Source organism: Bactrocera neohumeralis, chromosome 5, assembly GCF_024586455.1.
Source record: "Bactrocera neohumeralis isolate Rockhampton chromosome 5, APGP_CSIRO_Bneo_wtdbg2-racon-allhic-juicebox.fasta_v2, whole genome shotgun sequence".
Lineage (NCBI taxonomy): Eukaryota > Metazoa > Arthropoda > Insecta > Diptera > Tephritidae > Bactrocera > Bactrocera neohumeralis.
Genome location: NC_065922.1, coordinates 52,213,783 through 52,230,040, shown reverse-complemented (window position 1 = coordinate 52,230,040; position 16,258 = coordinate 52,213,783). Strand labels below are relative to the sequence as shown.

The window sequence follows — 16,258 nt, the reverse complement described above, 5'->3', positions numbered from 1 at the left end:
GTATGAAATTTAAAGCTACAACACGAGTTGATGAGCTTTCACGGTCAAATGCAAATGAAGCATGGCATTAGATGTGCTTGATATGCGCTGATAAGTCTGCGAGATTAAAGGTATAAAGCGAAACATTTGGGACTAAAGGGTTCTTAGTGACAATGTCAAAATTTAAATACACACTTTCTGATAAGGAAATAGTCCATATTATAGTTAACAGGGCAAAATAGTTAAGATATGTATTTATGTATATTTTTAGACAAGAAAATCGGGGTTTTTAAAAATATTTTTTTGAAATATTTTTTTTTGTTAGCTAAAAGCTGGGTTGCATAAAATTTTTTAAGACTTGTATTTATTCATATTTTTGGGCAACAAAAAATAAATGTTTTGAAAACTATTTTTTTTTTCAAAACTATTTTACTTTCCATTTTTTTTAATTAAATTTTTAAATAAAAAAAAAACAAAAAACTTTAAAAATTATAAAAAAAACATTTCTTAATTAATTTTAATGTTTTTTTAATACAAAAATTTTTAATGCTTTTTTGATATATTTTTGTTAAAAATTATTCTTTAAAACTAAAAATTATTTTTAGAATAAAAAACAACAAAAAAAATAAATTTTTATATCAAAAAAATTATTTGAAAACTAAAAATTAAAATAATTATTAATGTTTTTTCATCGATAAAACGATTTAAAAAAAATAAAATTAAAAATAACAAAAAAAATAATTTTTAAAATAAGAAATATTTGTTAATGTTTTTTTGATAAAAATAAATTTAAAAAAATTAAAAAAATGGAAAAAAAATATTTTTTTTTATAAAAAAATAGTTTTTAAAAATATAAAAAAAAATATATTAATATTATTTTTAAAAAATAAAAAAGAATTATTTTTATCACAAAAAAATATGTGAAAATTAAACTTTTCTTTTTTTTCAAAAATTTAATTTTCAAAAATCTTTTTTATCAGAAAAAATTATTTGAAAATTAAACTTTTCTTTCAAAACTAGTTAAAAAAAATTTCATCGCTCTGCTATCAAAAGGATTTTTTTTTCAAAAAACCACAAACAATTTGTTTAAGAAATTGTTTTCTTTCTGTTTATTAAAAATATATTTTTAAGTTTCTATTCATAAACTAAAAGTATAATATAAATCAAACTTACGGACTATTTTTACACATTTGCATATACATATGTATCTTTCTTTTTAGAAATACACACATTAAGACATCCCGTTATATATAAAATAGTTTTAAGGAATAAACTTAAAAAACTTATCGTATTAGAGAATTGTAAACATTTTCAATCGAGCTGTAAAAATAAAGTAGTAGAACACAAAGGCATTGCTTTTCCCTGCAAAGCACAATAAGCTTACCCACGAAGCTTTCACCAAAGCTTTAAACGCTCCAGAGCTTTCATGACATCAGAAAGCTCAGCAACTTTTCAGTAAACTTTAAAATTGAAAAAGTACGCGAACTGTTCTTGCGCCTCACGTAGCTTCATCTGACGCGTTTCGGGCAACATAAAGCAGAAGACAATGGCGAAGAACATCATTATCACGCCTACGGTGACGCAGTAGACATACTCATGGAACAAACTGTAATTGTAGGTGCACACTATAATCAAGCCAACCATGTTTTGTACAATTACGCAGAAGCCAATAAAGTAGGGCTTCACTTTTAGGGGAAATGCCTCGCCCAGAAATACGGTTGTGCTGGGCGCAAAGATACCGCCAAGAAACTGTGCGACCATCAGCATAGCTACAACCATAGACATTTTCACTTCATCCGAAAAACTCGCATCCACATGATAGACAATGCCGACGCCGAGAAACATGCCGCCCGCTACCAGTAAGGTAAACAAACTCAACCATTTGTGGCCGATGCCACCCAGCGTTGTTGAGGCCACGACTGGACCGAGTAGACCAAGAAAACCGTAAAGTATCGGATGCCAGTTTATAACATTCGGCGCACTTATAATACCGCCATTATTCAGTGCCAGCATAATTGGCAGCGATATGATGAATGACAGCATGCTGCGGTAGATTGTCATTTTGATGAGTGGCACTAAACCGAGGGCGAAGCTTTTACCCACCGACATCGAGTCATTCATCGCGACATACATTTTGATATCGGTTATGGCGATTTGCTTATTTTCCGTTAGAATTGGTGGTTGATAGAGCACATTGACGCATTCTATAGCGCCGTTCTCATCACCCTTACGCATATGAAAGACGGCCGAGTCCTTTTGTGTATATGTCAAGAAGGCGGCCATGCAGCCAAAGAATAGATTGCATAAGCCCATAAGCAGATTCGGGCTAAAGTTCGTGCCCGTTATCCAGAGTGCAGTGTAGAGCATTTGTACGTAGACGCCAATGGCGAGTCCAATTTGTTCGAAGGCCAAACAGAAGCCACGACGATGTTCCGAAGAGATCTCACTCACATGCGTTATGAAGGAGACCGTCGCCAGTCCAATGCAAATGCCATCGAGATAGCGCGATGCGATGAGTACGCCCAAGTACTGATAGCCAGAGACGGCCACAATGGCAGAAGCGGCAACAAGCAGGTTGGGTAGTATCTAAAATAAGTTTACATATATATATTTTAAGTCTGTCGTTTGTTTTGTAATAAAGCGTTTATTCGTCAGTTTGTGGTGTGAGTAAAAATTTTGTTCAAAGGAAGTAGGTTGCTCAGTTGCGTACCCATTTCGAAGGAAGGAAACTTGGCTCTTAACTAGTTGACAGTTCTCTGAAGACTAGCTACTCAAGCAGAATACCACATTCAAATGCTTTAAATAAGATCTGGTTTGGAAGGATCCAATATGGATTGATACAAAATATGTAGACTACAGAAAATATGCAGGGATCTATCTGTAAGATACACTTTTTCTGGGAATATTATTTTTTGTTACTGAATGATTTAAAAAAAAAAATATTTTTTAAATAGGAAGATAATACTATTTAAAGACCTCAGAAAGGATTGCACAGATTCCGTTCTTATTCATGGTTTCTCAGAAATATTGCTTGGCAAATTATCTTGTAGACACTTTTTCATATTATATCATATCCTTTCGCATTTCTTGTCGATATTAGTGAGTCAAAGCACGACCTATTTGTGATAAAAAGGCGGAAGACACTTCCGGATACCATCGTAATAAGAACACTTCCTCTTTTGTTTCTAATTTTTTTTTTAAGTCTGACAAGCTCGCGGAAGCCTAAGTCACTGAATTACGATAAGACTAACGCTGGAGTCTATTTTATGAAAGTCCCGATATCTTGTACCACCAGTCACTACCAAAGTCTAACTTCAATTCAACTTAATTTAGTTTCTAAGTCCAAACTTAAATCAATTTTCTCACAGAAACCACAAATTGGCATGATCTAGACTAGAGTCCGCACATGCCAACCGCTTAAATAAGCATTAAGTATCCTTACAATGTATAGTCGTTTCCGCTTCCATTGCACCAGTGGTGGCGCTATGAAGGCACCAATCGCCACACCAATATACCAACAAATACGAAACTGCAGCGTATATTCGCTCTTCGACCAGCCGACGCTGACAGCCAGATTCATACCGCCCGTCATGAAGATGAAGAAGTCTGCAGACGAATCAAGAAACACAAACGGAAACACACAAAAAATAAGTCCAGTTATTTCACGGCACCCAAGCAATGGTAGCTACCTGAAAGCACCGCCAAGGTCTGCGGGCGATCCACCCATAAGCCGCTGGGACTCCCCACAACTTCAGCAACCATTCTTTAAGCTCAGCAGAAGCACTAACTTAAACTACACCGTTATGCGGGACGACTTCTAATTTCAATGTTATTTCCGTTAACTCGTTGGCAAGGACAGCTTTGGCTAGTTCCTTCCACCGTCAGCGCGCAAAAAGAACTGCTTGTCGATTTAGTGGTCTTCTTATATAAATGTTTTCTTTTTGCTCAATTTTTACGTTTATCACGGGGGAGAAAAGCGCCTTGCAACACATACAAACGCAAAATTATTATTTAGTTATATTAGCGCTTAACAACACTGGCTAAAGAATGCGGCGAATTGCTTTTATTTCGTTGTAGTCATGATTCCATTTTGAATACCTTTAATCCTTACCGCTGATTACATTCTGATTTAGCGTTGAATCCTAGTGATTTTATGTAGATTCTAAACGCTTATATGCAAACAACATTGACGTGCTTTGCATAAGGCCTAATTGAAATTTGATAATAAATACTAACTGCGGACATAATTTACATTCGGAATGTACACTGAGGCAAATGAATGGCTGAACTGTCTGTGTGACTGCAAGAAGAAACTTCGCTTCGGAAGAATTTTGCCTTTTATCAAGTTTTCACTTAAAATTTCGCAGGTTTTGAATCAACTATAGGGGTTTTCAATAGGCTACAAAAGTAGACCGATAGGGACACTAAACGATTAAATATTATTTCTCGCTCTTTTGATATTTTTCTTCAGTAAGGTTTGCCATTTCATCATGGAAAGAGATACCATCCAATAACGAGTCGAAATTATTAAAATTTACTACCGAAATTCGGAGTCAGTGGCCGCAACTTTAAGAGCGGGTTTTTCAATAAGAGCGCTACAAAAGTTTTTTTTTTAATAAAACAAAAACTGAATTTTTTTATTCTTGTCAAAGTATATTCATGTGTATTCCATGAGTCACCATTGCATTCAGAAAAAATTACGGTTTGGTGCGGTTTATAGGCCGGCGGCGTCGTTGCGCCGTAGTTCTTCCGCGATGATCAAGACCGTCACGTTACGTTGTAATGGGAATCGCTACCGCTCAATGATAACCGATTATTTTTGGCCCGAATAGGAGGATATAGACTTGGACAATATGTGATTCCAACGGGATGGTGCCACAAGCCACACAGCGAATGTCACAATCGATTTATTGAAAACCAAGTTTGGTGAACGTGTTATCTCACGAAATGGCCCAGTCAATTGGCCGCCTCGGTCGTGCGATTTGACGTCGTTAGACTATTTCGTGTGGGGCTACGTCAAGTCAATGGTCTATGTCAATAAGCTAGCGACGATTGATGAATGTGCTATGCTTGAAACCCGTCGAAAATTAGGTTCAGCGTCTAGACTTCTGCAAACGTGTCCGTGGTAGCCATGCAAAATAAATCGAGTTCCATACATAATGGCCCCGAGAATGTTTATCAATGTTAATTGGGATCTCTCAAGATATAGAATACATCTTGAATATATTAGAGGTTCATAGGTATGTAATATCTTAACCAGTTAACTGAAAAATCCCCTTATCAATTTTAATTTGCCCTAACCTTCAAAAGCGCGTCAGCTCGTCAGCTTTCGGATCATTTTTTTGTGAATTATATCATCTTGAATGAAACAAGTTTTATTAAAAAATTGTTAAAAATTAAAATAAAAAAATATTGCTTTTTGAAAAGAAAAAATATAGTTGAAGCAAAAACTGGGTTTGATAAATTTTTGGACACTGCCTTTGGAAAATCAACCGTGTAGGATTGAAGAATGGTAAACGAAGATGATAAACACAGTGGACGCCCAAAAGACGTTGTTACCGATGAAAATATCAAAAAAGTCAACAAAATAAATTAAAACACTAACTCAGTTCACTCCGAAGTCCAATCGACAGTTATCAGAGTAGACTGCACACGATGAGCCCGCTTCAAAGTGTGAAAAACGCAACAGTCGGTTGGCAGGTTTATGACGTCTCTATTTTGGAATGCGTTTGGAATAAATTTTATTGACTACCTTGAAAAAGGAAGGACTATCAACAGCGACTATTATATTGGACCGTTACTGGACCGTTTGCTGGACGAAGTCTCCGAAAACGGCCGCATTTGAAGAAGAAGAAAGCGCTGTTTCACCTTGACAATACACCGTGTAACAAGTCAGTGAATATGATGGGAAAAGTTCATAATTTGTGCTTCGAATTGCTGCCAAATCCACCGTGTTCTGCGGATCTTGTCCGCAGCAACTATTTTCTGTTCTCAGATCTCAAATGAGCGCTCGCTGGAAAAATAGGTATTATCTTTGAATGAAGAGGTAATCGACGAATCGAGGCAAATCATACTTAAAAAAAAATTATATCGAAAAGTTGGAGGGTCGCTATAATCAGTGTATCACCCTTGAAGGGAATTATATTGAATATATAAAATGTGTTTTATGATGGTAGGCCGGACCACTTTATAGAGGTATCCGTCTACTCTCTTGTACCAATTTAACTCGATAACTTTGCGGTTGCTTTTAAAAGTAATTTTTTGACAAGAGAGCAGAAGTGAGCGGAGAAATGGCGAATCGAAGACTGTTAATATAACTGTGCGATTTCATATTCGTTAATTGTATATGAATTTTTCTCCTCCGTGGATTATTAATACTCTTGAAATATTCTACTCACTCTGAATTAAATATTGTGGAATCAAGTTTTACTAATAAATTCCTGAACGTAAAACCATTAATATCTATTTGATTATCCATTGGAAAATTATTTAACGTGTACAACTTCTGGCCCCACTAGCAAATACATTGAGCTATCTTAATAAGATAAAGGAATACTGACACATGCTACTTATTATTCAATTATGGTGATAATTTGAATAAAATGACATTTCTGGCATATTTTAAAATGTAGGTCTAAAGAGAAATATTAACGGAGCTTAAAAGTGTAGTAATGCCAGAACCTGTCACCTCAACAGTAAAATAATTTCAAATACACAAAAAGCAATGGCAATGGCAGTGAATTCAATTACCTAATACAGTTAAATATTTATATTTCTACCAGCAGTTGGATGAGGAAGTGAGTTCTAGCGCAAGTTAAACGGCTGTTGTTCGGAAATATTGTGGAGCACGGATTTTCATCTACAAAGGATTTGTAGTAAGAAATGCAAAATTTAATTCCTGGTACTTTGGACTGATTTTCAGATTATTTTTAGCTTCGGAAAAATGCGTTTTATTCTTTATCGAAGTAAGTTTTTAAAAAGAAGAAGTTACAATTTAACCACTGTCAGAACTCCATGCATAAAGATGGTGGATATCTAAAAGGTTAGGCCAAGAAAAAATATTAACTTAATATATGTACGTACATATGATTGTGCTAGTTCTTTCTAGCCACATTGCTGGGTATAAAAAGCATTCAAATAAAGTTACTTCGAAGGAAGGTTACTCACTAAGGAAAGTTCTTTTATGAAAATGTTTATCTTGCTTTCAATCAGTCATTGTGAAATGTAGCTAAACTCTATAGTGACCCGATTTGAGGAATATATTCGGAGATTGTAGCTCTGCCTTGGATAATAATTTCGTGAAAATATCTCGTGTAATAAATATAAATATAATTAATATTTCCATCCATGGCTTGGAAGTACCGACCGATCAGTTTGTATGGCAGCTATATCCTATGGTGACCCGATATTGGCGGTTCCGACAAATAAGCAGCATATTAGAAAAAATGGATGTGTGTAAAATTTTGAATCGATATCTATGGACTAGTTCGTTTATATACCGACAGATGGACTGGAATCAACTCAGCTCGTCAGGCTGATCATTTATATACCATTATAAGGTACTACTTGTACACTTTATAGGGTCTCCGACGTTTCCTTCTAGGTGTTTAACTTCGTAAAAACTTCGTGGCAAACTTAATATACCCTGTTGGAGATATTAAAACACATCGTATAAGAAACCGTAAGAATGGGCTATCATCTTTTTACTCTTTCATATTACCGTCGCTATCTATAGTTTAATAAAAACTTTTAAATTTAAAAAAACGGATTGAGCTTATCAAAAATAAATAAAAAAATTCAATATTCTGTATGCTTTTGTAGATGAAGAATTGCAGTCTGGAAAGCTGCTCAGAGAACTTGCGTGTACATTCCGCGGTTGGATACAATTGGCGAAGATTTTAAGACGCGTTTTTATCGAGAAGAATTGGATGAATTTCGGCTAACCAAAGAAAATCTTATTGACTGTTTAATAGATAGACTCAAAGGCCTTTTTGATAAACAACGTCATGCGACGTTTTAAGCTCAAAGGTGAACTTGATCACTGGCAGTGTCATTGGAGGCAGAAGTAAAAGTCTAAAGACAACACGTTACCCACTACTGCATTGGAAACGTTGAAGAACTGCGATGTATACCTATACCCCATAATTCATAGTTTTCTTCACATATTCTGTACACTTTCTGTGACAAATGCGAGCTCTGAACGCTGTTTTTCGACACTTCGCCGCGTGTAAACGTGGCTGAGGACGAACTTGCCTCAAAATAGATTGACTGACCTGGCATTGCTGCACACGCATCATGACATTGAAGCCACTGCAGAATAAGATCTTGAAAGATTTTTAAAACTTAGTCCACATCGTTTTTTTCTTGAAATTTTTCTATTTAACACACGAACTGACTACAAGGTGCTTTCCAAAAAACAGGACTGTTTGAATCTAGCGCTTCCTGGTGGCGCCATCTACTGGTGCGTTAGAATCTGCTATATTTATCGATTGTCCAGTGACAGTGACCAGTTCATGACATTTCATTGATTGGAAGTGAAGTTATGGCGTTTTAAGTGTCAGTGTGTTTGTGTTATCGGTGTGAAAATGAGCTTCGAACAAAGAGATCACATTAAATTTGGTTTTAAAATTGGTAAAACTTTCACCGAAACGTTTCTATTGATGAAACAAGTTTATGGCGACGATTGCCTATCCCGTAGCTGAGTGCATGGGTGGTTTCAACGTTTTCAAAGTGGTCGTAAGGACATAAATGACGATCAACATGTGGGCCAATCAAAATCCGTGATAATCGAGATTCCATCGAAACTGTACATGAATTCATCAAAAATCAGCCGAAATCATTATTGAAATTCATGGAAATGGAATTGAACATCTCCAAAACATCGATTTATCGCATTTTTACCGATCAATTGGGATTACGAAAGGTGTGTGCCAGTTTGTACCGCACAAATTGACTGACGACCAAAAATTGCTGAGAATTCAACTTTCGAAGGGCGCTTGTGACCGATTATTTGATCAAAAATTACATTTAACCATTAACCACTCCCCGTGTTCACCTGATGTGGCACCGTGCTATTTCTTCCTTTTCGGAAAAATGCATTTGCCCATGAAAGGAGAGCGTTATGCAGATGTAGAGGCCATTCAAAATGCTTGCACCGGCATATTGGCGGCTATACCGGCCAACGAGCTGAAACACTCTTTCGACATGCTTTTGGACCGTGCAAAAAGCTGTATTGAAGCAGAAGGAGACCATTTTTGTTCTGTTTTTTCTTTAAAGTCCTGTTTACTTTGGTACGCACCTTGTAGAACATCTCTGGGTGATGTTAAAAGAGCCATATACACCAAAAATATGCCAAATATGGATGTTCTTGTGATGAAATTAGAACGGCATAGCAAGCTACACCATTGGTTACTGTCAGAGTCTTATGAAGTAAGTTTGGAATCGATGTGAAACAATATTAAAGTAAAAGAGTTAATCAACAAAATACTAACTGAAAATAAGCAAGTTTTTGTAATATCATTATTTTTTGTTGATAAAATATTTTCGTTTCTATTTAGTTGTCGCCTCAAATCGTTGATTCCATATGTTTTTGTTAAAATCTTCAAAACAAAAACAAATTTTAAACAAAATTTTTTCTATTAGAGTTTAAGTTTAACATAGGTTTCAATAAAATAAGTGAAAATACAATAAATATACGTGATTTATTGGAAAATAACATCTTTTACTTCAAAATAGGTGTCGTTTCTAATTAGTTGTCAACAGCTGTAAGTTCAGTACACTATAAATGTAAGAATAAATGGAAACATTGGCTTAGGCCCATTCGTTGTTGTTGTTGTTACTACCGAAGTTTAGAAGAGTATAGAAATCGACTTATAACTAATTTCTTTGGAATTAATGGCAAAATTTTCAAACCAAAATGAATTATAACTGGAAAAAACGTGAACTTCAGCTGAACCGAAGCTATAATACCTTTCACAGGTGAATTTCTTATATGTATGCCATATAAATATCTTAATTTTGACCGTTCGGTTTATATGACCGCTATATGCCATAGCAGACCAGTCTCTACAATTTCTTCGATTCGATAATTCCAAATAAAATTATCTGTCTCGAATTTCCTAAAGATACCTTATAAAAAAGTTTGTCATATATGAACTATATTTTGGTCGATCAGATTGTATGGCAGCTACAACCCACAGTGATCCGAATTCGACCGCTCCAACAAGAGAGTACCTTCTAGGAAAAAAAGGACGGGACCAAAATTTCAAATCGATATCTCAAAAACTGAGGGACTACTTCGCGTATATATAGACAGACAGAGGGACAGGATACATCGACTTAGGCCGTCATGCTGGTCAATTATACTGAAATATTTTATAAAGTCTCCGGCGAACTTAATGTACCCTGTTCAGGCTATAAAGATTTTTTTATATTAAATGAATAAAATACAAGTTATAAATATTATAAATATAATTTCGTTATAATATCAAAAATAAGTTTTTACATGTAATTGTTTTTTTTTTGAACAAATTAATAGAAAATAATAGATAAAAGAAATTCTAACAGTATAAGGATAATAAATTCTACCACGATTTCAAATTGATCCATAGGCGGAATCTTTCCTGCGCCTCATTTAGAGTCGTCAACTTCGTTTCGGGTATTGTAATAAGAAACAGAAGAACGCAGAAGAACATGAAGACATACGTAAAAGTATTGAACACATAAATTGGATGCAGATGGAAATTAAATGTACAGATGACGATGATGTGCACTGTGCATTCCACGCAGATGCAGAATGCGATGAAATACGGCTTGGCGAGCAACGGAAAGGCTTCGCCGAGATAAACGGACGTCGTTGGCGCATATAAACCAGCGAAAAACTGGAATATTAATAAGAGCACGCAAACCAGTCTCATTTGATCATCTTGCACCCAATTAGAGAGGTAAGCAAATATTACGGCAATACCAATACCGATACCACCCATTACCAACAGTCCCAGCAAACCGACAAGTTTACGTCCGATCATGTCCAACATGGATATGGTAGTGCAGACACCCAAAAAGCGTAGCGCAGTATAAACGGCCGATGTCCACTGACCGCTCATACCGATACCCGTAGCGAAATACAGCTGACTATTGTATGGTAATGAAAAGGAGAAAGCCAGAGCGGCGCGATAAAAGATCATATTCAGTAGAGGTGCTAAGCCACGCACGAAACTATTGCCAGTACCGAAGTACTCATTCAACAGCACATAATTCTTATGCTCCACCAATAGTAACTTCTTCTCATCCGACAAAACGGCGGGCAATTGCAGGCATGTCAACGAGTTCAGTGCCTGAGCATCATTAGCACGACGTATGTAAAATATCGGCGATTCGATGACGAGGTAGGCCAAACCGAGTGCGCCCAAACCGAAACCCAGACAAAAGATGCCATGTATACGGGTTGGAGAGAAAGTGCTGCCCCCATTCCACAGCGCTATGTAGGTGGCTTGTATAAATACGCCTAAAGAAATGCAGAGTTGTTCGAGTCCTAGTCCGAATCCGCGTTTCCGCGTGGAGCTTATCTCACTGCAGTGCACAATGAAGGGCACGGTGATTAGTCCGGTACCGATGCCGTTTATGTAGCGCGCTGCCAGTAGCGCTATATTATCATATGGAAAGGCGGTGTACAATATGCCAGCCACTACGACCAGGAAACTGCTGATCAACTGAGTAAGGTTTGGAAAAAATCGTGTATATATATTTTGTAAAGATAGAATGCATTATACTCACAACAAAGTAACGCTTGATAAGGAATTGCACCAGGTATGCGGACAAGAGCGCACCAATGATTACGCCAACGAGCCATGAGAATAGAAAGTGTAACGTAACGATGTTATAATAATAACCCAGGCTAAGCGCCAAGTTCATACCCGATGTGAGAAATATAAATGCATCTGAAATGGTAAAAATAAATACGTTATTAGCGTTATTATATATACGTTATTATTATATTCTAATTCTTTCTTTGTTTGAAGACATCTATATATCACCAAAGCCAAAAGAGCAGCTGTTACGATAAAGAGTGCCGTGTCGCAGTGGAAAGAAAACAGACTGCTCACCTCGCATAGTTACAATTGACCACTACAAGTGCGGGATGGTGAGTACGAAGAGCTTGGCAAGCTAGCCGAGAGGGTTAATGCTCGAAAATTTTACGAAAAGATGCGGCGACTAACAGAAGGTTTTAAGACCGGAGCAGACACTTGTAGACCCCCGAGTAGTGATCTAGTGGGTGATGACCAAAGAATACTGGAATTATGAAGGGAACACTTTTGCAGCTTGCTGAATGACAGTGAAAGCTAACACCAGGAGATGGCGAACACGATACCCCAATCGATGTAGATGGAGCGGACGTTCCTTTGCGCGACCATGAAGAAGTTCGAATAGTAATTACTCGCCTGAAGAAAAACAAAGGAGAACGTATCAGCTTGTTTGTAGAATAGGTGCTACTTCGGACTCAACAGGCAATTGAGAAGTAAAGTCCTCTCTCGACGAACAAACACCAAATTCTACAAGTCACTCAATAGGCCGAACCGATTTCGCTTACATGCGATTATGAGTGCAAATGTCCTCTTTCATTTGTACCCAGCAATAAATTGTTCACTTCTTCGATTAAATATTTATTTATAGAAACTCGACGAGAGATACATGAGCGACCCACTGGTTTCAGACCAACTCAAGTAATTTCTTAGGTAAAGAGGCTATATTCCGATCTCCTTTAAAAGAGTAGAAAATACTGCATAATATAGAAATCAATGTCCCACTAATCTGCACTAAGATCTACTATTTTTAGCTGCTATTAAGTCTTATCAGCTCAATCCACAGATAAGAAAATATCGAGATTATTTATCAACTGTAACGTTCTCGGCGTCAAACTGTGATGTAATATATACGCGGATAATATCAAAAGTTCAGCGAAATACTCAAAAATTGTCAGGCATTTTGGTTAATCCAACTTGGTATCGGTAGAGGTCGCCAGCATAGTCTTCTAGTACATCACTCACCCGGTATAACGGCAATCGTTTGTGGTCGATCTTCCCAAAACGTCATTTTTAAATTCCGTAAAACTCTCCGGAATGTAGAAAACCACCTTAGTTGAACCGAAAACGTTCTCCGCCGCACATTAGCGATTTAGCACTGAATTGACTCGTATGAGTAACAAATGGAAATAGATCGAACGCCCGCAATCGTTGACTTTATCAGTAATTGTATTGTTATTATCATATTGTACATATGTATGTATACCGAAGATAAAGAGTTTATGTTCGAAAAAAGTCGAAGAATATAAACATTGCTCATTTGTTTATTTCACTACTTACTAAAGCATTTTTTGCACGTAAATAATCACAGCAAAAAACCAACTCTTGAATTATTAGTTAACTGAATTTATTGTGGTACTAGGTTTACTCGATAAGTCAGTGAGTTTTTAAATTTGCAGTGTAATAACTATGACGACGAACTGAAGCTGTAGGACTTTATAGTGCATCGGAACGGCATTAGTTGTTATATGGAGTTCCAACATACGATATTAACATGGAACAGCGAGCTCTCTTCTAGCGGTTATGAGCAAATAAAGCTCCAACGCCGCATATTTTCCATATAGTAGAAGTGCTTTGTGGTTCTTCCAAGATCAACAGAAAGAATAACATAGTTGTAAGAATTCTGTGGAGTCGTCTGGAAGGCTTAGCTATATATTGGTAGTCGAAAAAGGATTTTCGTATTTCTAATCAAACTTCAAATTATTATTTTTATATTTATAATGAACTTTAATGAACAAAATATGTCGACCACTTTTAGCTATTTTTCCACTAGAGATATTATTCCATCACTGTAAAACTTTTCTGGTTTCTCGGCGAAAAAGTGCGACATGTAATTTTCACAGGCTTCTCTTGAAGTCAACTTTACTCCATTAAGGGAGTGCTGCATTGGCCGAAACAATTGGTAGTCCGACGGTGCAAGGTGGATACAGGAAAACTACCCAGCCAAGCTCTCCTAGTTTTTTCCGAGTCATCAAAAATGTGTGTGGTCTAGCGTTGTCCTGCTGGAAGACGAAGCTCTTTCTATTGATCAGTTCTGGCCATTTTTTATATTGCTTACTTCAATCTCATCAGTTGTTGACAGTAAAATGTAGAATCAATCGTTCGACCAGGCTGGAGCAGCTCATAGTGGATGATTCCTTTCCAATCCCACCAAACACTCAGAATAATCAATCCTGGCTTTGCCACCATTTGTTGAGCTTCACCACGCTTGAACCATGATCTTTTTCACTCATTATTGTCGTATTTGATCCACTTTTCGTCTCCTGTTACCATTCCCTTCAGAAATAGTACGATTTCATTTCGTTTCAGCAAAGAACTCGGTCCAGTAAACTTTTCATAGATACTTCATGTGATACCCAAAAATCGAACTTCTTTTTGTTTTTTAAATGGTTCAAAACCATTTGATAATGAATGTTAAGTTCCTTAGCGATGTCATGGCTGCTTATGTGACGGTCCCGGTCAATCTTTTTCGTAATTTCATCGACCTTTTCAGCGATAGGTCGACCAGAGCGAGATGCATCTATCACAAAACATCACATTGAACGAACTGATACAGCATCGTCTCCATAAACTTCACAAATATCATTGGTGGTTTGCGTGGCATTCTTCCGTTTTTCATACAAAAATTTCAAAATATAGCGAATTTCTTCATTAAATGCTTAAAATTTCACTTTTCAAAGACTATATGGTATGACACAATGTAATTGGTAGCACCGAAGATATACGGCTGCGACAACATCCATTGACAAAATACGAAAAGACTTTTTCGACTACCCATTTGTATATACATATATGTATATAGTTAACTCGACATTTCCCGTTAAGCTGATCATTTATGTATATGCTTTATAAGGTCACTGGCATATTCTATTGGCTGTTACAAACATTGTGGTAAACTTAATATACCCTTTTTAGGGTATATTTACATATGTATATACTATATTGCTATAATTTTCGCAAGTAAAAAGTATTTCTTTAGAAGACAATAATATTTTTTTCGAAACTTGAGGACATTACAAACAGCACCCATACAAAAATGAATTTCTTCTTCTTGTGTTCAGTAAGATATACTATATTAACAAACCTTAAAAATATACTTATGTACTACATGCAACGTGACGTTATAATTAATTGTATAAAGCGGTTTCTCAGCATAAACGCTCATAAGAATCTATATTCCCTGATCTTATCTGAACGTAAAGGTTCAATAAGTTAATTACCTATACAGTAAGGTAAATAAGTATACAAGATATGTGGATATATTTTTAACTTATGGAGCGGAAACACCTATTTGGGGGAAGAAGAAATGCGGAGAAGAATATGTGTTCAAACAAAATCCATTTTTTTCGATATTAAAAACTCTTTGCTATATGAAATTTTATATAGAAGTTAGTGTACTGTTAGTGAAATTTATCTTCCAATTAATATTGAACAAGTGTCAAATCTCTTCCGGTTAGCGCCTTCTTTCTACTTTTACAGTAGATACGTCATAAGCTGTCGTTTTTTTATCGCAGTGAAGTTTTATGGACTCGGTCCTCGTTAATCAAAAAACGACACACGTTTCCAGATAGGAATTGTTATATTAAGAGGAATTAGATAATTTTGAAATATTAATTTACTTAATTTTATTTGTAATTGATCAGAAAAATGCTTTCAATTTACTAAGTGCATAATTGCTATAGAAAATTTTGCCTCTGGCTCAGACAATTTAACACTCACTTCGTTATAGAAAATAAATTTAAAATTTATGAACAAAAACGACTTGGAATCGACTCTCCACTCTCTTCATGCACACTCTTAGTTCAGGTAGCTATATTTTCTTTACTGTGTGCTGGACGTGGTCTGTTGGGTCGAATACTATCCAATAATGAATGTTGGGTCTCAAGATGGATGATGGTGTTGCAAATAGTATGCTCAGTAGGCCGATTATGTTGACCATAAGTTGAGCGAAGCGCGCGAAACACATTCTTTACAGAACGTGAATTTTCGTAATAAAGTTGAACGATTTGTAAACGTTGTTTAGGCGTAAGTCTTTCCATGATGAAATGCCAAACAAAACTGAACAAAAATAACATGACAGCTTGACACGACTCAAGCGTTATCTGCCAAAAAAAGAATATTGAAAAACGTAAGTCTACTTGGATTACCCTGCAGGTTTCGCAGAGTCTATTTTAGACTCTCTCTTTCTGGTGGTCACC

The 16,258-nt window shown here is 36.1% G+C and overlaps 2 protein-coding genes across 4 annotated transcripts in view; both read right to left on the bottom strand.

Annotated features, from left to right (window-relative positions):
- Positions 1–1,431: 1,431 nt before the first annotated feature.
- Positions 1,432–3,799, bottom strand: LOC126758018 (uncharacterized). The gene is made up of 3 exons (XM_050471997.1): positions 3,669–3,799; positions 3,422–3,585; positions 1,432–2,565 (listed from the first exon to the last, which is right to left on the bottom strand). Exons 1-3 carry the CDS (start codon positions 3,739–3,741, stop codon positions 1,432–1,434), a joined length of 1,371 nt encoding a protein of 456 aa, XP_050327954.1. The 5' UTR covers positions 3,742–3,799.
- A 6,700-nt stretch (positions 3,800–10,499) lies between these two features.
- LOC126758019 (uncharacterized) overlaps positions 10,500–16,258 on the bottom strand; it is a 179,904-nt gene continuing 174,145 nt past the window's right edge. For 2 of the 3 annotated variants that reach the window (XM_050471999.1, XM_050472001.1), the window contains 2 exons: positions 11,755–11,918; positions 10,500–11,690 (listed from right to left, as the gene is read on the bottom strand). In XM_050471999.1, the coding sequence (XP_050327956.1) occupies positions 10,563–11,690; positions 11,755–11,892 (1,266 nt within the window). In that variant the 5' untranslated portion in view covers positions 11,893–11,918 and the 3' untranslated portion in view covers positions 10,500–10,562. Of the gene's footprint in view, positions 11,691–11,754; positions 11,919–13,025; positions 13,143–16,258 lie in introns of those variants that run through there. The other variant, XM_050471998.1, reaches the window with a different exon arrangement.

Bases quoted from the DNA above. Each gene is read 5' to 3' on its own strand.
- LOC126758018 (XM_050471997.1), bottom strand. From the start codon at position 3,741: ATGGTTGCTGAAGTTGTGGGGAGTCCCAGCGGCTTATGGGTGGATCGC. The intron at 3,586-3,668 runs GTAGCTACCATT...ATTCGTCTGCAG, and splicing joins GACCTTGGCGGTGCTTTCAG to ACTTCTTCATCTTCATGACG. The intron at 2,566-3,421 runs GTAAGGATACTT...AACTTATTTTAG, and splicing joins AGCGGAAACGACTATACATT to ATACTACCCAACCTGCTTGT.